The sequence below is a fragment of the Chelon labrosus genome, assembly GCF_963514085.1.
Source record: "Chelon labrosus genome assembly, chromosome: 7".
NCBI classification, from domain to species: domain Eukaryota; kingdom Metazoa; phylum Chordata; class Actinopteri; order Mugiliformes; family Mugilidae; genus Chelon; species Chelon labrosus.
The window spans coordinates 23,395,248-23,420,868 of NC_140343.1; the positions used below are offsets into that span (position 1 = coordinate 23,395,248).

A 25,621-nucleotide genomic window follows, 5' to 3' on the forward strand; every position below is an offset into this window, starting at 1 on the left:
TCAGACCAGTCAGTCTGATGCTCCACTGTGTAATAGTCTGTGTTTTGCTTTATGCTGTAGCTGTGAAACTTCATGTCTATGCCATGACTGCTCATTTCATTTTGAGAGTCTTCATGTAACGTCGCTCTCTGTCAAGCTTATTTAAGACCTCATTAACACGATTGGTTATGTTTAAAATCAATGTACCTTCAGCTAAACATTTGGCAGCTCAAGTGTCTTACTGACAAACCTGTATTTTCCAAAGTTATTAAAGTTATGACACATGCTTTACATCTCCTATTTTGGTGCTTAATTCTGATCTTACTGCAGCTCGAACAGTGTCTTTTTAAATCAGATTTTTTTTTTTTCAAGGCCTTCACAGCACCAAAGCTGCGATGGGAGCTGTTCAGATTATTAACTCTTTGCCGCAGGGTGTTATGTCATGTGATAACAAGACAACATGTCAGTCAAATCTGGTTGTGTGTCACATTAAACCAGGATGAAAATCCCACCTACACTAAACAGAAAAGAAAAACTGCTCCTCAGAAAATATCTTGGTGTGGTGTGAAACTTCACAGTCAACTTGGTGATGAATGAATAAAATATGTTTTACATGTTTTGCTGCAGCTGTGATAATATTGAGGCACTTGATTCAGTTGAATCAGTTGATTATTTTTCCTTTGGATCCAATTTAATTGTGAATGACATGCCATTCGCAGGTGATAGACTGATGTAATATTTAAAGATGACCTCTGAAATGGAAATGAGTCACTTTGTCAGTAGAGAAGCCCCTTTGATGAGTTATTTCTTGCTTGTTGTATCATGAAATTTTGCAGCATCTACCAGTCTTTGGATGTGCTTATTCATGAAACCATTTATGAAATCACAGGTTAATATTATGACTTCTAAAACTCAGTGAAGAGGATTTCAAACAAAGGGTGGCAATGGGACTAGTTAAAGTTGATCAATATCTACCACTGAGAAGTCATTTTTAAATAGCTGGATTTAATTTTTCATGGGTATTTTGTAGGTTTACAATTAATGCATTTTGTCTCCATTTAAACTATTTTGCACAATAGCCTATGAATGCCTAGGTATGTTTTCTGGAGAAAAGATGTGCTACGTTTTGAGGGTACCCAGGCAGAAACAGAGTAATGTGGTGTATGCTGTCCAGTGCAGTGAGGAGTGTACAGATTTATACATTGGGGAAATCAAACAACCCATCCACAAACACATGTACCAGCACAGGAGAGCCAGCTCATCAGGAAATAATTCAGCGGTCCACCTACACCTGAAGGACATAGGACAGTCCTTTGAAGATAACAACGTCCAAATCTTAGCCAGAGAAGACCGATGGTTTGAAAGAGGAGTAAAGGAAGCCATCTATGTCAGACTGGAAAAACCTTCTCTAAACAGAGGAGGTGGACTGAGATTTAATCTGCCATTAATTTACAATACAGTTTTAACTTCTGTCCCCAAGAAGTTTCAACCCCATTCACACCTTGACACTGGAGCCTCTTACTGACAAGGGTCATTAGAGCACCATTGATAGGGAAAGAGGACAGGGACAAACAGTCCCTCCTCAACGACAGGTACCTAACAGTTAATGGAAATTAGCTGCAGAGGTTTCTGGTTGTTTACACAAACAAGCAAGTTTCCTGTTTAAACCTCAAACTTCCCACCAGTCCTCTGGAACTGAAGAAGCTACTCGGATGGATGGTGAAACGTCTTCTCAAAAAACTCTATAAGTCCAGTTGCCTTTTTTAAAAAGGCTTTTTAGATATTAGACACACAATACACATGGGGACATTGCTACACATGTAAGGACAAAGGTAAATTCAGGAACAATCAATAGATATTTCGATATGTATCCATATATAAACTGAACTTTCCACCTCTGTTGTAGATATACACTGCCTGGCCAAAAAAAACAGACACCTGGATTTAACTAAGTAAATAGGTACGAGCCTCCTATTGGATAATTACTGCATGGGTGATTATCTTTCAGCTGGCAACAAGTTATTTAACCCCAACTGATGCAATGAGTAGCTTCTCATTTCTTAAACAACCATGTCAAAAGACACATCCTGTGGTCATGGAAAAGATGTTAGTCTGTTTGAGAAGGGTCAAAAGCATTATTAAAAACTGAAAGGGTAGTGGGGAACCATCGTCTTCGAGGAAGAAAACTGGTCGGAGAAAAATCCTGCTTATTGGGACTGAACAGCTGTGTAGCCTTAAGAAAACCACTAATCAATGAGGCTAACTGGAAAAAAGGCTTCAATTTGCTAGGGAGCATAAAGATTGGACTCTGGAGCAATGGAAGAAGGTCATGTGGTCTGATGAGTCCAGATTTACCCTGTTCCAGAGTGATGGGTGCATCAGCATAAGAAGAGAGACAGATGAAGTGATGCACCCATCATGCCTAGTGCCTACTGTAGAAGCCAGTGGGGGCAATGCTGTGATCTGGGGTTGCTGCAGTTGCTCAGGTCTAGGTTCAACAACATTATGTTCTCAAAGAATGAGGTCAGCTGACTACATGAATATACTGAATTGCAGAAGCTTATCGAAACAATGCCACAGCAAATGCGTGCTGTAGTCAAAGCTAAAGGTGATCCAACAATATTAGCGTGTGTGGACGGCCTTCACAAAGCCTGATGTTAAAACTGTGTTTTTTTAATCTGTCGTTTTGTCATGCTGTCATACTGTTAATATTAAACTACATGCAAGTCACCGAACAGAAAATAAAAAGAGAAAACAACCATGGAAAGCAGGCAGTGACAAAATTATTTAAAAAAAAAAAAATGTTTTAATGTGTTGTTTTTGTTGTGTGTCTGTTTCTGTTCAAATATGTGTCTTAATATTAAGAAATGTGTGGAAGGCTGCATAAGTATGGAGGTCAGGAATACAGCATATACTTTTAACATGTAGATGCTGATAACTTTATGGTCACTACAAAGTCTTCCGTGCAAGTCGAGAACATTAGAAATATATGAGAAAGTTAAATGTTCAATAGATTACAATATGTCATTGAGTATACAGAAGCAGTCATACATCAGCTTCTGCGGAGCCTGCTGTATTCCAACACGCACCAGGGTGATAATGACAAACCCTGGTTCACAGCCAAACTCAGGCACCTCAGGTTGGAGAAAGAGAAGGCATTCAGGAGTGGAGACAGAGAGACACTCAAAGAGTCAAAGTACAAGTTTAGCAAAGCAATGAGGGAAGCTAAACGACAGTACTCAGAAAAGCTGCAGAGCCAGTTTGCTGCCTGGCCGACAACCTGAATGAATAGTTCTGCCGCTTTGACAGACAATGGGACAGTGTGAAGACCACCACCCCCCACCCGGCTGATCAGCTGTCTTCAGTGTTCACGGATATCTTCAACATCTCACTGAAGTCATGTCACGTGCCAGCTTGCTTCAAGGCCTCCACCATTAACCCAGTCCCCAAAAAGCCAAGGACCACTGAACTCCATGACTACCACCCTGTTGCCCTGACATCGGTTGTAATGAAGTCTTTGGAGCACCTTGTGCTCTCACACCTTAAACATACAACAGATCCACTCCTGGATCCTCTGCAGTTTGTCTAGAGATCAAACAGATCTGTGGATGACGCCGTCAACCTGTCCCTCCACCTCTTCCTCCAGCACCTGGACTCCCTGGGAACATATGCCATGATCCTGTTTATGGATTTCAGCTCATCCTTCAATGCGGTTGTTTCGTCTCTGCTACAGGACAAACTCTCCCAGCTGACCATGCCTGACTCCATCTGCAGGTGGATCACAGAATTCCTGTCTGACAGGAGGCAGCATGTGAGGCTCGGAAAACACATCTCACACTCCTGTACCATCAGCATGGGTTCCCCTCAAGGTTGACACTCTCAATGGGCTCATCTCAGATGGAGATGAGACAGCCTACAGACTGGAGATTGACCGCCTGGTGACTTGGTGTAGCCAAGACAGTGGATATGATCGTGGACTACAGAAAGAACACAGCAGCTGAAGAAATTCAACCTGCCAAAGACAATGATGGTTCATTTCTCCATTGCCATCATTGAGTCCATCCTCACCAACTCCTTCATCACCTGGTATGCTGCAGCCTCTGGTAAGGACAAAAGCAGACTGCAGCGTGTCATTCGCTCTCCAGAGAAGGTGATTGGCTGCAGTCTGAAGTCTCTCGACGAGCTGTACGCTTCCAGAGCGTGCAGCTAAAGTTTTTGGCTGATCCCTCTCACCCTGGACACAGATTACTTAACAGACTCCCCTCTGGCAAGCGGCTGCGATCCATCGAGTGCAGGACCACTCGCATGGTGAGTTTTTTTCCCATCCGCAGTGCATCTGCTGAACAATGCCAGAGCCCCCCCCCCCCCCCCCCCCCATGAACACATCAAACCCACCACCATCCCAGTGTAAATGTTCTGGTTGTTGTATGTGCATATATTTCTTGTATATTTGAGTACAGAATTCCGTATTTAGCCTACTATTGCTATTTTATTATATGTATGCATACTGTGTGCAACAACACCAGGGCAAATTCCTTGTAGGCCTATGTACAAACATAGTTGGCAATAAAGTCTTTTCAGATTCTGATTCTGATTAAATGTTTTGTTGTTGTTGTTGTTTTTATCAACTGAGGGTGGCAGTAATGCACTGTTTGATGCGCATTACCGTAAAACACCAAAGAAGAAGAAGTAGACGAACCTCTGCCATGGAAACAAGGGACGCCGGAGAGGTTGGCAGCCACAAAGTAGGCAATACAGGAGTAAAAGTTGGCAACATTTTAAACAGTTCGCCTAAACTGCTTGTCCAGATGATACCAGCTTAAATTTTAGTGGGTCATGAGAGACACCCAAATGTATATATATGAATGTACGCCGCTAGCTAACATGGGTTTAGCCACGAGCTAGGCAACGCTGACAACAAACTGCTACTTTAAAATACGACGTGTAAATGTGTAACGGTATTGAGTGGCATTTAACCGGGCAGCGCTGGAGAGAAAGTCACTTTAAAGATGTGGAAACGAGGCGGCCGAAGCTCCGCTCTGGACCGGGCTCAGGCGCTGCTGTCGGCAAAGAGGAGCAGCGGAGGAGACGCTGAAGGCTCCGCACAGGGCTCCACGGCCAAAACACAGGTACACAGTGAGCTGTGTCTCGTTTTAACGAACTGTGGTGTCATTTTGAAACATATTTCACATTTAAACATACAGTAGAACTACAAAAAACAATCTTATTACCTGAATGCAAGAGTGAAAGTGGCTTGTTCATCTGTACTTATATCTGAGCACATATGTTTCGGAAGTAAAATCCTAATTTTTAGGTAACCAATAACTATAGAAAATAGTGGAGTAAAAGAACAATAGTTCCTTCTAAAGTAGATGAATAGACTGATCAACCACAACATTAAAACCAATGACAGGTGAAGGGAATAACATTAATAATATTGCTGGAATGCAATGTTCTGCTGAGAAATCTAGTCCTGGCATTCATATAGATGTTATTTAGACATTTACCGCCCATCTAAACATTGTAGCTGACCAGCAGGGTTGGGTAGTAACTGATTACATGTAATCTAGATTACGTAATCAGATTACAAAAATCAAGTAACTGTAATCAGCCCAGACTACAATACAAAAATGCGTAATTAGATTACAGTTACATTGTTGGGGATTACCTGATTACATTTTATCATGCAAACAATGCAACTTTTTTATGATAGCCTAGCCAGTGTTTTCATTTGACAAGCAGCCCATTTGTTTGTTCACTAGATGTCATTATCATCCATTTGCCTGTGTAGTTTCTTGACAAGAAAAAGGTTCAAATCAAAACCCAAGATGGAGGAACCGTCAACGTCAACCACCCCAGATAGCAAAATCAGATTGGCAGATAGCAGACCGCTGGTGGCATGCCACTTGTGGTCCACCGTTGGACCACCATCTCTTGAAATTTAACTTATCATGAATATTAAGAAAATACATGAAATGTTATTAAAGTGATGGATGAAGTATAACTGAATAAATGAAAAAGGTTTTAGACCAATAGTGACAAAATATTGGGGCATTTGACGACAACTCGCTCGCGGACCGCCAGTGAACCGATGAGCAAAACTCCAGCGGACTGCCAGGTCTATCCCCAGTGGGCTGACGGTGGTCCGCCAGCCTCTTGCTATCTGGGAATAGACCTGTTCCAGTCGGCAAAAATACGTTCAGTACTTGGCAACATCGCCACAACTTTGAATTAAAGACAGAGGAAAATAAGATTGTGTATGTCTTGTACAAGTTGTGTAAAAAGTAATCCTAAAGTAATCAGATTACGTTACATGTTTTGGGTAATCCAATAGATTACGTTACTGATTACAAAATTTGCCATGTAATCTGTAATCAGTAATCGATTACATTTCAAAGTAATCTGACCCAACCCTGCTGACCAGGCAACCCCACCCCAACAAGCCATGACTAATTACGGCAGCCATCCCCAGCAGGACAGATCCTAGTGCCAGACGTGACTGGACACCCTCTGAAGGCCTGTGTTCTTATCCCGATGCACCTGAACTTTGTGGGAGGCAAAAGGAAGAACTAAACAATATTAGGCAGGTGGTTTTAATGTTGTGGTCGCTGAGTATATATCGAATAAGAATTCAGTTGGTCTCAAGACACTTTACAGTGCCCTGAGTGTGAAACCAAAGTACTAATATTATATACTTTGCTACTTCTGCTACTTCTTCCTAGGGCTCCGTGGGTGGGTCTGTAAAAAGCCGATCTGCTCCTGCAAATACACACACCTTATTCCCTGATCTGAGTGACCTGTCCTCAGTCAGCTCAGCTTCTGAACATGATGCTGCCAAGCCTGCTAATGTCGAAAAGAACCACGTAAAAGAGGAGGATCCAAACGAGGTAAAAGCTAAAAAAGACATTTGTAAATTTTACTGTATCTCATTGTGTGTAAGCACTGGAAGTGTGCACATTAATACAATGGGATATTTAGCATTCATGTAGATTCAGCTTGACAGTATACTTTGATTTGGTTAGCATCAGAGCCCTCTGGGAGGAGGAAGCAGGTTCTTGAAGAAGGCTCCACCAGCAGTAAACAGCAGCCAGTCACCTGTCTTCAGGAACCAAATACCGCATGATCCTGAACCACGGTAAGGTTGTGTGGATGTAAAAGGAAATGGTGTATGTGCACGTCACTGGAAAGAAAGGTTTCTTTAAATATATATAGTTTTTTCATGCATCTCTTTTCATTTCTCTGGTCAGATATGTGACATCTTCCCAGCGTGGCTCTCAGACTGCAGCCTTGAGTAGACTGGCTGAAATTGAGAGCCGCATCCGCAGCCGCAAGCAGGCCCAGGAACAAGCCAGACACCCACTAACCCCAGACTTGAGAATTTCACCGCTACCACCAGCCACACAGTCCCTGGAGGCTCCTGTGCAACTCTTTACACAGTCCGACAGTGACCAGAGTCCGAGGGGAAACCGTTTCCTCAAGAACAAAGTGTCTGGAGCTGTTGAAAGCACTAATGCTGCTCCTGCTGCGGAACCAAAAAGCGCAGTTGTTGGTGTCAGGTCCGGGTCCAGGGCTGGCGATTCTGTCGTCCCCTCAAAAGAGACAAAGTCACTGAGAGTAACGAGCGCTGTCAGTCTAGAGAGCGATGAAGAGGACATGAGAAAACTGCTCGGCGACTCGATGGATTCAACAGACTACAGCTTCTTGAGACCAGGGAGGTCTTCTTTCATGAAAAAATCTGAGAAGGTAAGTTTCAACTTTGAACACTGGGCTGTTTTTGCGTGGTGTTTACTTGTGTATTTACAGCCTTATGACCTACTTTAACCCCAGAACCTCACAGCATAATCTTAACTGTGATTGCTGTAGTGGATATTGTTGTTTAGTTTTAGAGCACAGACTGCAATGTCAACTAGGATGGTTTTAATGAAATTAGTATGTTAAAAATTATTAGAATCTCTTTTAGATTTAGATGAATTAAAACCATTTAGTTTATTACAACAGAAATAGTCTACATTTGACAATTATAGGGCAAGTATTCAGCCATCTTTTTTTCACACTATCAAGTCACTGACTGTATATCTATATCTATGACAGACACTGGATTGTGTAAATCACTGCAAACCAAATTCAGACAATGACTGTGAATCATGCCAGACAAAAGCTGTTAGGATTTTTTTTTCTTTTTTTTCTTTTTTGATACTTTAATGGTTAGACAGGTGAAACCTGATAACTTTTTCAGTTTGATGGTTGACAGACACTGCTTCCTCGGTTGCATGGCTGTACTTTCCACTCATACAGATGCTCAGCAAAAGCAGCCAGAGGATTCACGCCGCGTCGCCTCCTTCTGCCGCTGTTGTCCGTGCTTCGTCGTCCTGGAACACAGAACCGCCGCGCTCCCCCGCTTCTCCTTCTCGCCGCAGTTCTCCCTTTCGATTCACCGGCCAGGCTCAGGCACATTTCAGCCCTTCTGTGCTCTCTCCGTCGCCATCTCCTCCGCACGTCTCCCCCTCTCCTCTGGGGAGGCCGGGCTACTCCGATAGGATGGAGAGTCGCCAGCATTCCCTCTCGTCCAAGACAGGCCGAGATGAAGTGCTGTCGCTGGAGGAGCTCTTCCCTGCGGTGCCTGGCTCTGAGAATCAGCACAGCGAGATCAGTTCAGTTTCTTCTGAAGGTGAGAGGCTGTCAGCAGGACACGAAATGCTGCAGTTTGTGCTATTGTTAGTTAATATTGTAGTTACAGAGATCAAGACTGTCAACAGTGTTCTTCTCTGAGTTTTTCCAGTTACAGAAATCTCTCAACATGACTGTCAAATGATTTATTGATTATTAGTGTTCATTAACTATGCTTTATTTTTCACTCCTTATCTCATGCATCTAAGAAGAACAACAAGGTACATAAACAACCTTCTGTAGAGGAATAAACAGAGAATGGGCCAAATATAATTTGCTTAGCAGGGGATCATGAGTTCATGACAAACTTGTTATAAATGTAAACCAATTTCTGTGCTTTAAAGGAAGCTCAACCTAGATGAAGTTTGTTTTCTAGTTTTTATTTACTGGGTCCTTTTAGTCTTTTTTTTTTCAAACTTTTAAATTACTGACTGCAGAATACTAAATATGAAAGTCAGCTGTGTGGATTATCACTGTTTTACATTCTGCCATGGTGATCCTGTGTTGCTACAGACTTCAAGATTAACGTGATGACGCTGGACGACCTCGTGCCTGCTACCCTTGGATTTACCGAGGAAACATTGGGAGAAGAGGTAGGAGATGGCAGAAATGATTTAAAAAGTTCCACGGGCAAACAACTCAAGCAGACAAAACAGACAATGAACTTAACATTGAAATATGATCACGGTTTAAGATGATGCGGCAAATCTGTCAGAAAACCGCTTTTTTTGTTCATTCGTTGTTACCACTGTGTTAAAACACTGAAGGGTTTGACCCACACAGCTTCTGCAGCATTTGGTCAATGCTGAAATTAGCGTGTGTCTTAATGCTGTCCTGAATTCTGTAAAGACTCCATCTAACATCCTCTCCCTGGTTGGAAAAGCTATACATTAAATAATAACCTGTGCTTTTCAGTTCAAAAATGGAGAGACTGTCTTCAATGACAGACATTAACATAGGTGTTATTCATTTATGGGATGATACAGGGATATAAATAATCAGTTAAAACCAGGGTAATACACACAGGGACTTGTATGCATGTAAAGACTTGCAATATATTAAATAAATGTTGATGGGAATTAGACATATTTCTGCTGGAGTTGAACAAAAGTGAGTGAAGATGCTCTTGTGAGGTCAGTCAGTGTTGACTTGAAGTGGTCCACAGTAATCAGGTGGTCATATTGAGATAATGCACACTGATTTAATGTGGCTGTTGGTAAAAGTGGTCTGCCTCACTTTGTATGGAGAGATAATAGTTGTGATAGCAGAGACTCCTACTAGAAAATTGATATAATTAGGATTTGTAAAAGCCATCCATCTCATTAAATTGGCTGAAAGACTTATTAGACTAAACTGTTTGCTCTCTTCTCGCTGCAGAGGGAGAACAGACATCAACAGCCGCCACCGGAGGGAAAGCAGCAGGAGGAGGACATGGTGCTGGACTACAAAAGTGACTTTGAGAGCGAGAGCAGGGTAGAGTCAGATTACAGTACCAGCCAGGTTTCAGAGCACCTGAAGGGCGACGGAGACGAGGAGGAGGTGGTATCAGAGGTCAAAGAGGAGCCTCTGTATTCAGACGTGTCTCGTAAGTGGACAGAGGATGATTATTCAAGTGCTTTCTCTGGGACCTCAGATGACAGTCAGACCTCAGGGTCATTCAGCAGGAGCGGGGACTCCAGATCCTCAGTGTCACGTAGCAGCCGGAAATCATCTTCACAGCCGAGGAGGCGTGTTTCAACCAGAAAGTCTTTAAAAGAAGCAGCAGTGCAGACCCAGCCTGACCCACTGGCGTACTCATTGTCAACTGGTTAGTCTTCCACACGGAGTGTTTGCATTTATAAGATGTGAAATGGGATACTAATCATCACCGTCATGTTCCCACTGCTTTATGTCTATGGTCAAGTTATTAATTTGACTAAGACATATCGATAGTATTAAAGTGCTGTTTTTTCTGACTTGTGGCTCTCATGTTTTTAGGTATGGCCACTCTGGGCCCTGCAGTGAGCATGACCTACATGAAGTCCTCTCCAGTGGTCCCTCATACAGTCAACGCTGAAGTGGTGGAAGGTAAGACCAAAAAAACTGAAAAAAGACCTTACACAAAAACATGACAACAGATACTATAGAACACTAGGAGGAGGTCCAGCCCTTTGAGTTTAATAAACTGATACCAGAAAACATTTCAAACCCGGATCCAGGTGGTAATAACAATAACTGAAGATTATTAGGATTTGTACAAGGCTGGTGTGAGTCGGTACTTGAATCTAAATTGACTGTGGTGTTGTGGCGCCATCTATCAGCACATGGTTGTTTTTGCAGGATTACTTGCAGGTGATCCAGTTAAGGCCTTCCAAAATCTAATAATAATAATAATAATTTCCATCTGAGTGACAAAAAAGAGCTGGATGTACTGCATATGTGATCAAAAGTAGTATAAAGATAATTTCTACACTACAGCCAGGCTGCACTTGGCAGCAGATCAGCCTGAAGAGTGACGATCTGTTGTGAAACTAAACTAACACACTTCTGATTATTATTATTTTTTTCTTGATGAAAAGGTATTTTGTTAGAAACCTTGAAAAACAGGAAAATATATGCAAAACATGCTACACCAGCCTACGTTTTTACTTTCACTTTGGTAAGAAGGCTTTTCTTGCTTCTAGTTAGTCACTCTTAACTATGTTTACTAAGCTATACTACTATCCTTCACAAGTCACACTGCATTTGCTATAGTCTGCTGAGTTTTACAGATGTTTCGTTCTTTCCGAGTGCTACAGCTGTGGTACTGATTTATAGTAGCTTTGATTTCTTCTTCTTTTTAATGTGTCTCTCCATCAGCCATCAGCACCTTCAATCCAGCCATGTCTACTCTCACTGAAATGCTGAAACAGCAGCTCGCCATGACGAGGCGGTTCATCGACAGCAACCGCCGTCTGCACTCCAGGCTGGTGCAGAGCCTGGAACCACCAGACTACAGATACACCACGCTGGAGGACACCAAGGAGGTAAAGCATGCCTCTATAATCTCCATCCGTGGCCTTTACCACACTTTTTGTCCCAGCAAAGTAAAGGGCTCCGTCATCGATATTAAATGAGACACTCACCATGTTTATATGTGCGTGACGAACATTTATTTATTTTAACCCTCTGTAGTCTGTTATCATGGTAGAACAGTACTGGTAAGAACTTGAATTCCACATGTCAAACTACATCATATCAGATTATAGTGTGACTGTCTGAAATCTGTAGATGAACCACTCATTTTGTCCTTCTCTTCACAGTACATCCGTAAGCGCAGACCTCCCAAACTGACAATGGAGCAAGCTTTAGAAGAGGTGCTGCAGGAGAGGAGACTGTACACTGGTGCAGACACAACGCTAATCCAAGGAGCAGAAACTCTGTCGACTTATTTAAAGAAGTAGCTTTATACTTTACATGAAAAAGTATTTTTATAATAAGGTATAATTATTTTATATTGTTCAGCAGTTATAAAATACACTGTAAATCTTTTTTAGCCTGAGGTCTGGAAAACCTGATCGATTTTCAGAATAAAATACTTGTGAATCATGTAATATTAAGCCTCTGTGGATGAATTGGGACTACTTTTAACAAACTAAATAACACTATTACCATACAGTATATGTTCATGGTGTGTTGGTTTAGTAAAGACAGTAGCAAAGGAAGTAACAAAGTGTTTATTTAAAAAATAACACATACACCATGTATACAGTCACACCAGATTTTCCAGTCTCCATCACCGTAAGTATAGCAACTTATGTTCTACTAATAAGTGCAGGATTTGACATAATCTAAAGACAAACTGCAATGACATGAACGGTGAACAGTTATTAGTGATGTGGCAGCGTGGAGTCGTGTCGATGGGGCTGTTCAAGGCACAAATTCTGGTTGTAATGCGAGTTATCAGTAGGGGTCGTTGAAAGGGTAGTGAGGATGTCCTGCATCCCGGGGAACACGCTTTCCTTCCACCTACAATGTTAAAAACAAAAGTCAGCACATTGTCGTCTTCATGCTGTTGTTCCGAGTCTATCGTTCTTCAGCTGCGCACACACTGCTTTTTGTTTCAGAAGGGCTCGTCCAGTGTGACACTTTAGTTTTAGCATTATATTTCAGTTTCTGGGCTTTGATTCAATTTTCCTCTTCTCTGGAAGAATGATTAGAATAAAAGCTACCTCCCTTGCAATTATATTTCTGACCTATTATGATCACAGACTCCTGTACATTGTAACTTACAAACTGAGCTAGATAGGACATACATAATAACCATGACAGATTACGTAAAGCCCACTTACTTCAATCATTGGTACAATGTAGCGCCAGCCTTTGTTCAATGCCGTAATACTTTTCATTTCCTCTGCTTCCAGGGTAAAGTCAAACACCTGACAACAAACACAATTTCATCACACAACACTTCCCAACTAACAGTGTACTGTTCTATTGTACACTAGGGTGGTACCACAAACTGTTATGACCTTAAAGGAGAACCTCCTGAATTTTATAGGACTCCATTAAAAATAAGTCACCCAAAAAAGGTTTTATGTAAAAAAAGACAGAAGGAAAAATCTCTTGAACCTGAATGTTCTCCTTGATGCGGGAGTCTGTCACACTCTTGGGGATCGTTACCACTCCTCGTTGCGTCTGCCACCTGGAATACACGCAACATGCAGAAAACTGTGATAAAGTAAATGTTTGCACAGGGGGAGGACACATTGCTTACTTGTATTTCCAATGACTTTTGTAGTCGAGCGTCAACATACAAGGAAATGTTAGGTCTGCTGTGTTAACGTTATGTGAGTGATAATAATGGAGAAGGTGTGAGTTATATGTCGAAGGTATGACGCAGGGGATAAAATAAAATCACCCAATGAGAAGCAGAGAATGGACACACATTTAAAATCACATTTGTGAATTGATCCTTTTTTTCAGTTATTACTGGTAACCAAAATAACCCTTCATTAGAGATTTCAAAGTGTGTGGGAGACGTGCATTCTTTGCTAAAAATGCAGAACACTGCATGGAGGGGTTCACTGTAATAATTAAATCCTGATTACCTTAGGATAATCTGAGCAGGGGACTTTTTATATTTCTCCGCGAGGGAGGCGATCACGGGCTCCTGAAGGAGAACAGGTTCGTCCGGATGTTTCCAGGCCCTGTCAGGAGACCCCAGAGGACTGTAGGCTGTCATCACCAGGCCACGTTCCCGACAGTGAGCCAGCAGCTCTACCTGGGCCAGGTAGGGGTGGCTCTCTACCTGCGCATTTGAAACGTAAAGAAACCAGGGTCACTTCAGACAATTTATTGCTATCTTCATCACCATTATCGCCACCAAACGTCCTGTACCTGGAGAACGGTTGGTTTGATGCTGGCAACTGACAGGATGTCATCAATCTGCCTGCTGTTGAAGTTGGACAGGCCGATGGATCGCACGAGGCCCTTGCCCACCAGCTTCTCCATGGCAGCCCAGGTCAGCTTGTAGTCTGTGTCATCATACAACATGGTGCCATCCTCATTTCTGGGAAAAGGAACGTCTCCTCGTCTAGGTAATACAAAGAGGGAGCCGAGTGTGATGTCTTGAAATATATCCTTTTTTTAAAGTTTCAGTTTAAGTCTAAACAGTGTTAAAATTTGAATCATGAATGTTATCATCATTTCTGTCATTTATATAAATTTCTGTCTCTGTAAAATAATTTTAAAAACGCCATATTCTAAAGTTAACTAATTATAGTGTATCACAAGACAGCAAGTTAATTAGCTCATTAGGTTAGGATAGCCAGTTGCATATCAATGACCTCACAGTCTCGAGAAAACAAAGCCAGTTTTCTCAGGATAACGAATTAACCATCTCGTTATTAGATCTCGGTGGAGGGTGAGCTCACCTGAAGGCGTACGGCCAGTGGATGAGGTAGAGGTCAAGGTACTCCAGCTTCAGGTCCTTCAGAGTCTTCAAGAGGGCCGGCTCCACGTCGTCTGGGTGATGCCGGGTGTTCCAAAGCTTGGATGTGATGAACACATCCTCTCGTCTCAGGGACTGGTGTATGGACATCATGGCAGACATAATTTGGACATGAGGTAAAAAAAAATTAAAGGAAATAATGGACAGTGGAACCTGACAGATATTGTTAACATCCAACTAATTTCCAAGCCACAGTATGCGTCACTCTCAAGGCACATACTGCGTTTCTGCATTTGTGGTCAGAAAACATTCACATTGGAGTGAACTTTTGTGAAGCTATGTTACCTTGTCAGGCCCGAGTGTCTCCTGTAGGGCTTCTCCAATCTCAACCTCGTTGCCATAGATGGCTGCACAGTCAATGTGGCGATACCCAGCCTCCAGTGCCCAGGTTACTGCTTGTTTTACCTATGAAGGAAAGAGGGGGTGGGACATTTTGAAAGGTTTGATCTATTTGCAGCTTGTCAGGCTGATCTGAAATATTACGTCGTGACATAATATAACACATAAAGCAACACTGAAGCTGGGTTTGTGTCCTCCTGATTCGTGCATGTTACGTATTACCTTTCCTTTTGCCACTGATTTGGTCTCCAGCAAACCGTGAAGGAAATCTCTGCCTCTGCTAACTGCTGATGTTATACAGTACGTTTTCAGAGCTTTTCACTGCAATGGCCACAATTTCTACATGTCTTGTTGGTCTAAGGGGATATGATCCTTTCTTAGGGAGCAAGCGGTCCCTGGTTCAAATCCCGGACGAGCCCGCTTATTGTTAAGTGAGATCATTCCATGGCCACCAATAGCCAAAAAACGTGTTTTCGGAAAGAGGAACCTTGAGACTGGCTGATATTGGGTCATTAGGAAAGAAACAAGTCTAACAAGTTTCCGATGGGCTACACCCACAGATGTTCCCATTCAAATCCCAACTCTCCACCAGTCCCACCAGTCCCCTGAAGAAGCTACTCAAAACCATAGACTGTATAAATATGGACAACATGTCGCCACTTCCTTGCATTGGCCAAACTGATGCTAGTTTCCTGAAAATGACAGAAACCATCCTTGAAAAAAATTTTTTTTTCTCCTATCCATTAACATGGAGGAGGTGGAGCTTATGACCTATACTGCATCCAGCCACCAGGGGGAGCTCTACTTGCTTTGGCTTCACTTTTGAGGAGCAGTTCCGCTGTCCGTCTTTATACAGTCTATGCTCAAAATGTCTTCTCAGCATAAAACTCTACAAGTCCAGTTGCATTTCTTTAACATTTTTTGGGTATACCATGACCTAGATGACTGACAAGTTTCTTCACTTGAGTGGAGAATAAATTCCTTGTTTGTGTACATACATGGGAAATAAAGCTTATTTGATTTTGACACATTTCTGTATTTGAAGTGGATGGAATATGTTGTTGTTTTTATTCCAATGCATTCTGTTGAGAGATTATTTGAAACAAGCCTGCAACAAGAGGATGAAATTGAAGCCTCTACCTTTCCTGGCTCACTCTTCCATGTGCCCAGTCCAATGAGGGGCATCTTGCGCCCTGTGTTGAGAACTGCAAAGTCATTCATGCCTCTCAGAAGCACCTTAAAAGAACAAGCAGAGCAGGATGCAGTGAGTGAGGGGAGCTGCTTTAGATAGATAGATAGATAGATAGATAGATAGATACTTTATTAATCCCGAGGGAAATTCAAGCATCCAGTAGCAGTAACATACATTGAACATACAATACAAAAACGATATAAAAAATAGAAAGTAACTAGAAATAAAATGTTTTATACAACTATAAACTATGTTAAAAATTTGGCTTACCCAGATGTTTAAACGGAATCATCGAGAATACAAAAATCATTTGCTTTATTAAAGCATTTAGACAGCAATGTTATGCAATGATTGCTTATTTAATGATCCAGAAAGCAAAGAAATTGAGGCAAACATATGAACAACAAATGTGGTTAAGGGAGGAACTGAATGTAAAAACACCACTAGGCAGATAAACTTCCACTAAAGTCTAAAGTCAAGCTCAACAGGACTGATAATTGCTGACAAATGAACTGAATGAATACAGGAAGGAAGATTGTGCAAAGTCCCAAAAAAATACTGAGACATCCAGACATCGAGTGATTCACTACTATTAACATAAAAGGGATTAGAAAAAGGAAGTACACTGACAATATCTTGTCTCAATGCAAAACTCTCTCAGTCTAAATTACCAGTTAGTATACATGGCACAAAAACATTAACAAGGAGAAGTTTGACACATTCAGGTCAACTGAAGATAATCCCCACCTTTTTTTCTGGCGAAAACAAGGAAGCATTTCAGGGCTGATTAAAGGAAAAGGGAGGACGGCTGACTTGCATTTCCTTAAAGAGTTCACCGGACTGACTCTTATTCTTTACTCTAAAACGAATAAACCTCAAAGCCAAAAAAATCTTTTCGCAGGCACAAATGAGAAAATCGTACATGCCTCAATCTCAACAAACAGTATGAAAAATTGTTTGTAGTTACATATATCAGGTATAACATTATGACCACATTGGGGGAGCTGTAAACACTACTGTGTGGACAGGTCAAAATTTTGGTCAAAGAGATAATTTCCCCTTGTGGGATCAATACAGTATCAATTAATGCCTGTAGGTCTACCCTGTGCCTCCAAAACAGTTGTGACTCATCAGAGAATGGACATGGGCCTTCTGAGGGTGTCCTGTGGTGTCTGGCAACAGGATGTTGTTAGTGGGGGTGGATCATCCCTCAGATACTTGATCAGTTTGGGGTCTAGTGAATTTGGAGGCCAGGTCAACACCTTGTGCTGTTTTTCATGTTTTGTTTTTTTTTAGTTGTTCCTAAACCGTTTTTGTGTGTGTCTGTGTCAGGCTGCATCCTTCTGGGGATGGCTGCTGCCATCAAGGAGTGTCACTGCTATGGGGTGGTGGTGGTGCCTGGTCATCCACATCCACATTAATGCCAGGTCCAAACGTTTCCCAGCAGAGCACTGTATTGTCACAAGATGGTCACTTCACCTGTCAATGGCCTTTACCTGTAGATCTTCCATACATTCACTTTACACATCATAAAAATGGTTGTGACAGCAGTATAAAGAGTATAAAGATCTCAGTAGTAGCAGGACTAAATTTCCCTTGCAGGGCCTGAGCTTCAGGTTAGAACCTAGCATTTGCAAAACTGTCTTGACATTTCAGCTAAAAGCCACATTCTGTTTTCTTTCATTCAATCATTTCTGAAGCAGTTACTCAATGCATTAAAAATAGGAGGAAAATTATGACTGCACGGTAACTTCTTTTATTTATCTTAATGTTCCTTCTGCTGCGCTACATTGTAATCTCTTTTCTTTGTGTGGCCTTCACGATTGACTTCGTTTTATTGTATTTGCACATATTTCACATCTCAGGAGGAGGGGCTTGCCCTGCGTCATGTGCAATAAAACTCAAATTTTTTCCAGATCCTTCCAAAAACCGGTCCGTCAGCTGATTTCCTGGAAAGTCACGCGAGCCACCACACCTCGGTGACAAGTGACCTCCCTCTCCGCTCCGCTCCGCTGCTGTGGCACATCATAACCAATGATCATGACGATGAAACCGTGTCCTTTCTATTGTTTAGCTACAAGCTAGCATGCAGCCGGCGATGCAGTGTGCAGAGATGAGCCTATTAACATAATGCGTTATAACTGTGTGCTCTGTCAGCGAGTTCGCTCACGGGTCATCTTAGTCATCTTTATCTATAAATCAGCTGCAAATTAAAATCAAGTCACCGCTGCAGCTAGCTAGCTTTAGCTTATTATAAAAACAAGCTAGCGTTTCTTTCCGCCCTTTATCCCGCATTTAAGGTTTAATTTTTAACCAAGCATGCAAAATCAAGTTGTCGACTCACCCTCTTGCCAGTGTCAAAACATAAACGACGTAACGTCTGCTTTAGGACTTGACATTTGAGTGACTGCATGGCTCAGTTCGGCTCAGCTCTGCTGTGAAATTACATAACAATTAGCCTTTCAACGAGGTCCCTCCGCTCAGTTTAACTCACCGACTTACCGTTTCAATATTTTAAATCCCGGGACTTCAAACAAGAACCTCTTCTTGTTGTCCTTCGCGTATGAAAGAGTGTCGTTTTCTGCCAAATGTTCAAAAACACCACCTCATTTTGTTGACGTTTCCCTTTCCGGGATGTGATTCCTCTATTTCCGGTGAGCACATCTGGAACTAGTGTATGGATATATGGGTTTATGTTTTCGCTTTTCAAAGAAACGACTGAAATATATTATATATAATAACATTATATATAATAATAATAATAATAATAATATTCAAAACTTCCTATTATGTCACTTTTTGGATGTTTATTCATCCACAGTGGAAATGAGAAAAGTTCACATTTTAATTTGAAAGATTTTTTATTTATTTATTTCTGGTAATCTGGTGCTTTTCTGAAAATTAAGGTACATGAGCTGCTGTTGTAAATCGAAATGCTTTATGTGAATCAAATTCAAATTCAGTTCATGTCATGCCAACCAATTAGACCAACCCAAATCTAATGGAAAACATCCTTATGATACTACTCAGCCAGAAAGTGACACTGACTGGGTCTGAGAAGAATTCACATCCAACCAGACGTTGTCAGTCCACGGCTTTGCTGTTCAGATTTTAAATAATTTTTCAACTTATACCTATATGAACTCAGCTCATGGTTTGGCATATATCGGAAGATGATTTTGAGATGATAAAATGTTTCACAAAATTTATTAAAATATTTTATGTACACGAATTTTACCTTCTGCTTTTTGCTAAAGAGAACCCCTGTGATTTTACTTAACTTTGCATATTGCGATATCACAGTGGCAATAATGGGATAACGCTCTCTCTATTTTATGCCTTTATCTCATAGATATGAAAGGAGCAATGACAGGGAATGACGTGCTGCAAGCGAGTGCAAGCTGGAATCAAACTTGTATCACTGCGCTGAGGACTACTACCCGGGTTTATTCTGTGACAACGTTTTGCTCTCAACTGTGTCCCCATTGCATTGCATAACTAAAACCTACTCTGGCAGTGTTATTTTTAAAGTGGACCACAGGAATGAACAAAAACTGCATTTCGTTTTATTAAGCACATATTGCACACAAGCATTTATCAATGCTGAGGACGTCTGACTGTATTAACACAGGAGAGCTCCACGGAAAAGCACAGATATATGTCTTTCTTTTTTGTATTAATAATTCAGTTTTGATGACTTGTTTTTTCCTCAGTTGTGTGAGGCAATATTTATCTGCAGGATATAGAAAAGCAGCTATTTGTTTGTAGGCAGTCACAATTTAAAGTTATGCATCCTCGAGGGAGACAACAACTGAAGTGACATCAAGGTAATGCAGGTTTATTTGTAAAGCACAATTCTTACACATGGGGTAATTCAAAGTGCTTTTTAAAGTACCTTTCCATCTATTAGTTGAAATACTGAAACACTGTATGAACACAATTGACTGCTATATGAAAACCCCTGCGGGATAACGAGGTAACTGTTTAGCTACACTCCTTACCGGCAGGGGGCAGACTACAGGGAAACACGCACCCCAAACCTGGAGGAGGAAAGCGAAGGAACGGAAGTAAGATTAATATCAACAATTTGAGATTACAACCAACTCAGGCAAAACTTCACTGCAGTCGCAGCCGCTAACTTGTATCAAATAGTTTTTTTTTCTGTTCACATGCCTTAATAGTACACGGTGCATTATGGGGGAAGTATTTTACTGCGCGTCGTGGAAGCTGTCTGTGTTTGAGCTCAAACTCAGTGGCTAGTTCAGCTACTCGGAAGAGCCAAAATAGCTTACTTTTTGTCAGCTGACTGGCGTGTACTCACTTTGACAACACCAGTCAGCAAACAGTAGAGTAATATGCTCAGATATTGTTCTGTGCTTAGTTTGAACGAGGCTGTGGGTGTAGTAAGAGTGTGTGCTAGCTGCTGTTGACACGTCCTGGTAGTTGATATGTGGCGCTGATAGAGACCGGTTTGCAATGCTCCTGCAGCTGCTCTCACCTGTCAACTAGCTCCTGGCTCCCCCTCTCTCCCGTCCGCTGTTGCCCAATGGCTCACTGCGGCTCCTCCGAGCCGAGCGCAAAGGACAGCATCTTGCCGTCACAGAGTAGCGTAGACCAGAGCATGAAGCCGGTGCTGTTTGAGATCTTCGGCGAGATATGGACCGTCCAGTCGCGTCTCGGCCAGGGAGTCTCGGCGTCAGTGTACCGGGTCAGCTCAGGCAGAGCCACCGCCGCTGTCAAGGAGTTTCAGGCGGACACTCAGGGAGGAGATTACGGGTATCACAAGGAGAGGTCCGTGCTGGAGGACATCCAGGGACATAAAAACATCGGTAACGCAGTTATTTTGTCCAAAACAGTGTCCACACAGCACCCAAACAGTGTATCAATATTTTTAGTAGTTCCTGTCTCAATTAGGAAATTTAAATAGTGCATTTCTAAAGAGATGCTGTCCGTGTTCTATATTCTGCTTATACAACTAATGAAATAGGTACAGATGTCTCTAACAGATCATGTTGTACACCTACACTTCCAGTAACTACTGTGGAATTGTTTTGTAATGGTCCACGTTCATTTAAGGGAAAATATACTAATGCACGTTAGCATGATGATGTCACACTGTCTGTCCCACATTTCTGCTGATGCAAAATCCACGAACTAGCTAGGACGCATTAATGCTACGCAATGATGCTGCAAACATAGGTGTCATTCTGTAATGTTTCTTGGGGTGCATACGGTAATCGAGACATAGATACGTGTGATGATGTTGAATCTGCTCTCTTCTTTCTCAGTGACACTGTATGGGGTGTTTACCAACCACAGCTGTATGGGTGTTGCCACCCGCTGTCTCCTGCTGGAGCTCTTGGACGTCAGCGTGTCTGATCTGTTGGTGAGAGGCAGCAGTGGGACCCAGGGTGGTAGGCAAGTACAGCCGTACACTATAACTCTGTCTGTTTTGCATTTGCACAGTCTGCACCGATAAAAGCAGACTAAGTTACTTTTTGCCTTAATAATCACACGTGTCTTTACCTTTATTACCATTTTACCACGAAATTACAGTGTGTATGGACGTTTTAAGGGTTCCAGTCATAATCTTAGCGTTGCCTCTAAAATAACTTACACCAGGACAATATAAATATTATTAATAATAATAATAGTAATAATAATGGTTCTTTGGCAGCGGTAGAGATCCATTAGAACCAGTAAATTATATCAGTGTTCATTTGCATACAGAGCACACAACTGAGATAGGATCTATAGAGAGCAAGCAGAGGGTGTAGCATGTCTCAAGGATAGAGTGCTACTTCTCCATGTTCAGGGTGAAATTCAATCAGTGATGGTTCAAGGAGACCTGAAATGACCACTGTTTTGCTTTAATTTGGTCAAATTACCTAGAAATAGGGACGGACCTAAAATATTTAAGTTGCATTTTCCACGTCAGGTCCTCAGACAGGTTAACAAGAAAATATGAAAGATTTTTAATATGGTTTCAGATTTTTGGAAACAGTTCTGATAAATCATTACATGTGTCTGTGTTTTGTAATTTCATAGTCTGATATCTTTGGACAGACCCCAGCAGGGCCACTCCATGTGGCTCGTCCAGCACTGTGCCAGAGACATTCTGGAGGCTCTTGCCTTCCTTCACAAGGAAGGCTATGTCCATGCAGACCTCAAACCACGTAACATCCTCTGGAGCGCAGATGACGAGTGCTTCAAGCTCATTGACTTTGGCCTCAGCTTTAAACAGGGAAACCAGGTTAGAGTGTGTGTGTGTGTGTGTGCGTGTGCGTGTGTGTGTGTGTGTGTGTGTGTGTGTGTGTGTGTGTGTGTGTGTGTGTGTGTGCGCGTGTGTGTGTGTGTGTGTGTGTGTGTGTGTGTGTGTGTGTGTGTGTGTGTGTGTGTCTAGAAATCAGGAGCTGAGCTAACTGGGTTTTGCATTACTGCAGTGACTTCCTTTTCTTATAGGATGTCAAGTATATCCAGACAGATGGGTATCGAGCTCCAGAGGCTGAGCTTCAGAACAGCCTTGCCCAGGCTGGGGTGGAGATGGAGGGAGACTCGGGCTGCACTGCTGCCGTGGACCTGTGGAGCCTGGGCATCATCCTGTTGGAGATGTTCTCAGGAATCAAACTCAAAGACACTGTCCGCACGCAGGAGTGGAAGGTATGACAGAGCTAATGATTAACAGAAGGTTCCAAACAGAAGTTTGGAAGTTTTAAACAAAGAAAAGTCTATGTTTTCTTTGTTGCAATAATAAGATAGGAAGTCACAGTCTGTTTCTCTGGCCCCTAGGATAACAGTGCTGCCATTGTAGATCATATCTTTTCCAGCAACAGTCTGGTGTGCCCTGCCATCCCTGTCTATCACCTCAGAGACCTTATCAAAAGGTAAACTTCATCCGATACGCTGTACAATAACATAATTCTGTCTTATTATCTACAGTTAAGGATTGATATGTTTGTTTTTTTTACTTTGTGTCTGCAGCATGCTTCTCAACGACTCAAAACAGAGATGCACAGCTGAAACTGCCCTGCTGAGCCCATTCTTCAGTATTCCCTTTGGTAGCTGCCAATATCTGAAACATCCACCAAGATTTAACACAACTCTCAGCATGCTGTATTTAGAGTACCTATGTCTCTGTGTATGTATGTATGTATACCAGCACCTCACATTGAGGACTTGGTTCTGCTGCCCTCTCCTGTCCTGCGTCTGCTCAACTTGATCGACGACAGTCACCTGCACAATGAAGAAGAGTATGAAGGTAACACATTTTTTTTTCATCTCGACAGTTTATGTTTAATAGTTTATTTTTCTAAAATCCAAATTGCCAGTAATTGTTTGTTATAGAGCTTCATGCTTTACAGCAAAAATGTCTTCTTGTTCCCAGATATCCTTGAGGACATGAAAGAGGAGTGCCAGAAGTATGGCTCAGTGGTTTCTCTGCTCATCCCCAAGGAGAACCCAGGGAAAGGACAGGTAAGACTGTACATAACAACATTTTTGATCCAACAAATGCGAATCACCTACTAATTTCTTCCGTGCCCACCAGGTGTTTGTGGAGTACGCCAACTCCAGCGACTCCAAAGAGGCTCAGAGGCTCCTGACGGGCCGCACCTTCGATGGGAAGTTTGTGGTGGCCACCTTCTACCCTCTGAGCGCCTATAAAAGAGGTTACCTGTACCAGACTGTACAGTAAAGTCCTAAAACTCAATTTACACCTCCGCATTGTTCGCATGATAAAAACACAACGGCAGAGGGCACTGCAAAGGAGAGAATCTTCTCCCCGTGAAAATGCCTTCTCCTAACACACAGTGGCTGTCCTGCTGTTTAAACAATTTCAGTTAAAAGCTCTGCATGTCAACCATGTGGTGTTCAACCGTAAATCTGTTTCGTGCAGAGTGTAAATTGAGCTTCTCCGCCTCCTTGTGCACCACTATTATCAGTGCACATCCGTCAAGTTCTTCACGGTGAGCTGCACCTCTCTTGTAATGACCGAAGCCCCGAGGTCTGTGGTCTGGGGACGGCGGTTCCTGTTTGAGCTTCCATTTCATTCTTCACTTTCATAAGTGTTGCAAGATCAAAAACCTGTATTAGATGGCGGTGTACAGTTCAAGACTCTGAGCTCTACATTGCATCTAAATAGTTGCGTCTCTTTAGATAAATTATTAGTGAAACACTTTATATCATCTGTGGAATCAGGGATGTGATTAGAAACACGTAGCACGTAACACTAACGTCCCACGTGTAACGAGAGAAACACCCTGCAAACCTCATCCCTGTGAGCTGATCATTTCCTGTGCTGAAAGCTAGTGTCTTATACTGATGTTAAACCAATAATTATTATCAGTTTATTATGATTATTGACTATTTATGTCGGCGGTAAGCATTCAGAGGACATCACATGGGACCAGGGGAAGCCCAGATGTCTTCAGCTGACTCCTCTGTCCATTTTCAGGGAGAAATGGTTTTGAGTGACTCCTCCACCAGGTGGTAGCACTCAGCCACTCACTAACCCACTCACTCACATTCATTATCTGAGCAAACCTGTAGCCTTGTAGTTTGTAGCTTTTTATTGACAACTCTGCATGGAGAGAATAGAGAGAATACACTGTGTGCTTCCTGTCATGATGACATGCAGTCAGCTTCATGTTTTTACTGCGACTCTGAAATGGCACATGAACAAGTAAAACTTTCTGAGAAGAACTTGCGTATGAAGTGGATTGCCCGTATCCCCTTTCTGCTTGGAAAACGAGTCTATGAACAAAAACAGCACTTCCAACAGAGGCAGACGTGTCTTCTAATGAACTAAAGTCAAGTACGCTGTCACTTTACCTCATGGCTGTGACGTAATTTGAAGTGTAGTCTAGAGCCAGAGTGTCGAGCAGAATGGAAGGTGCAGATTTACAGTGGCACGTTCTTCACTGTTGCTCTGCCTTGAAATTAGTGTTGTAAAGCTGCTAGGGGGAGTATATTTGTAGCAATTTACACATTTTTTTATAATCATATGCATATTTGTTTGTAGAAAAATTAGACAGCATAGCTGTAAATTGGTGGTGTTGTCTCCGCCCTTTTCAGATTCTACACACAGAGGGTTTAAAGACTGTCCAGTACTGATTCAGAGCTCTGCTGGCTGCTGTACTAACTAGGAAGACGATATGTAATGTAGGACAATCTTTGCATAGAGTCAGTGCTCTCAGTTAGTTTATGCATGAATCAGCTGATTGATGGGTAAACTGCCAGCCCTGCACTATAGCACTATTTCCCCGTGGTACTACCTTCACATGAGCATCTGTGTTTGGACGTGGGACAGTTTGATACTATTTTCAGCTTTAAGACGTGCTGCTAGTTTCATGACAAGGTATTGAGTTTAGAAATGTCACACATTGTGTTGACGTGAAATCAAGTTTTCTTGGATCCAACATTGGATCCAATGCAAAAAGGAGAATGTTAACCTGGTGTTGCAGATTTCATGGCTT

At 42.1% G+C, this 25,621-nt stretch overlaps 3 protein-coding genes across 5 annotated transcripts; 2 read left to right on the plus strand and 1 right to left on the minus strand.

Annotated features, from left to right (window-relative positions):
• The first annotated feature begins 4,483 nt into the window (after window positions 1-4,483).
• Window positions 4,484-12,130, plus strand: cUnh19orf44 (chromosome Un C19orf44 homolog). Its single transcript, XM_084548948.1, has 10 exons — window positions 4,484-5,108; window positions 6,702-6,866; window positions 7,002-7,114; window positions 7,227-7,722; window positions 8,275-8,647; window positions 9,160-9,239; window positions 10,024-10,453; window positions 10,624-10,713; window positions 11,485-11,651; window positions 11,928-12,130. The coding sequence occupies exons 1-10, from the start codon at window positions 4,989-4,991 to the stop codon at window positions 12,066-12,068; spliced, it is 2,175 nt and encodes a 724-aa protein (XP_084405074.1). The 5' UTR covers window positions 4,484-4,988; the 3' UTR covers window positions 12,069-12,130.
• Window positions 12,131-12,318: 188 nt separating this feature from the next.
• Window positions 12,319-18,798, minus strand: akr1a1b (aldo-keto reductase family 1, member A1b (aldehyde reductase)). Of its 2 annotated transcripts, XM_084548949.1 has the most exons (10): window positions 18,651-18,664; window positions 18,493-18,583; window positions 16,097-16,192; window positions 14,903-15,022; window positions 14,541-14,692; window positions 14,005-14,200; window positions 13,716-13,915; window positions 13,237-13,309; window positions 12,957-13,043; window positions 12,319-12,633 (listed from the first exon to the last, which is right to left on the minus strand). In XM_084548949.1, the coding sequence occupies exons 2-10, from the start codon at window positions 18,559-18,561 to the stop codon at window positions 12,568-12,570; spliced, it is 1,059 nt and encodes a 352-aa protein (XP_084405075.1). In that variant the 5' UTR covers window positions 18,562-18,583; window positions 18,651-18,664; the 3' UTR covers window positions 12,319-12,567. The 2 variants fall into 2 exon arrangements, with proteins under 2 accessions (XP_084405075.1, XP_084405076.1); XM_084548950.1 differs by lacking the exon at window positions 18,493-18,583 and having other exon boundaries at window positions 12,322-12,633; window positions 18,651-18,798.
• Window positions 18,799-20,184: 1,386 nt separating this feature from the next.
• Window positions 20,185-23,841, plus strand: uhmk1 (U2AF homology motif (UHM) kinase 1; the record flags this gene model as incomplete). Of its 2 annotated transcripts, none has more annotated exons than XM_084548135.1 (9): window positions 20,185-20,977; window positions 21,437-21,566; window positions 22,197-22,401; window positions 22,611-22,808; window positions 22,938-23,032; window positions 23,130-23,206; window positions 23,308-23,406; window positions 23,533-23,621; window positions 23,695-23,841. In XM_084548135.1, the coding sequence occupies exons 1-9, from the start codon at window positions 20,695-20,697 to the stop codon at window positions 23,839-23,841; spliced, it is 1,323 nt and encodes a 440-aa protein (XP_084404261.1). In that variant the 5' UTR covers window positions 20,185-20,694. The 2 variants fall into 2 exon arrangements, with proteins under 2 accessions (XP_084404261.1, XP_084404262.1); XM_084548136.1 differs by having other exon boundaries at window positions 22,215-22,401.
• Between the last annotated feature and the right edge of the window lie 1,780 nt (window positions 23,842-25,621).

Bases quoted from the DNA above. Each gene is read 5' to 3' on its own strand.
- cUnh19orf44 (XM_084548948.1), top strand. From the start codon at position 4,989: ATGTGGAAACGAGGCGGCCGAAGCTCCGCTCTGGACCGGGCTCAGGCG. The intron at 10,454-10,623 runs GTTAGTCTTCCA...TCATGTTTTTAG, and splicing joins GGCGTACTCATTGTCAACTG to GTATGGCCACTCTGGGCCCT. The intron at 10,714-11,484 runs GTAAGACCAAAA...TCTCTCCATCAG, and splicing joins CAACGCTGAAGTGGTGGAAG to CCATCAGCACCTTCAATCCA.
- akr1a1b (XM_084548949.1), bottom strand. From the start codon at position 18,561: ATGCAGTCACTCAAATGTCAAGTCCTAAAGCAGACGTTACGTCGTTTA. The intron at 14,693-14,902 runs GTAACATAGCTT...TCCATACACCAG, and splicing joins AGACACTCGGGCCTGACAAG to TCCCTGAGACGAGAGGATGT. The intron at 14,201-14,540 runs GTGAGCTCACCC...TGTATTACCTAG, and splicing joins CACTGGCCGTACGCCTTCAG to ACGAGGAGACGTTCCTTTTC.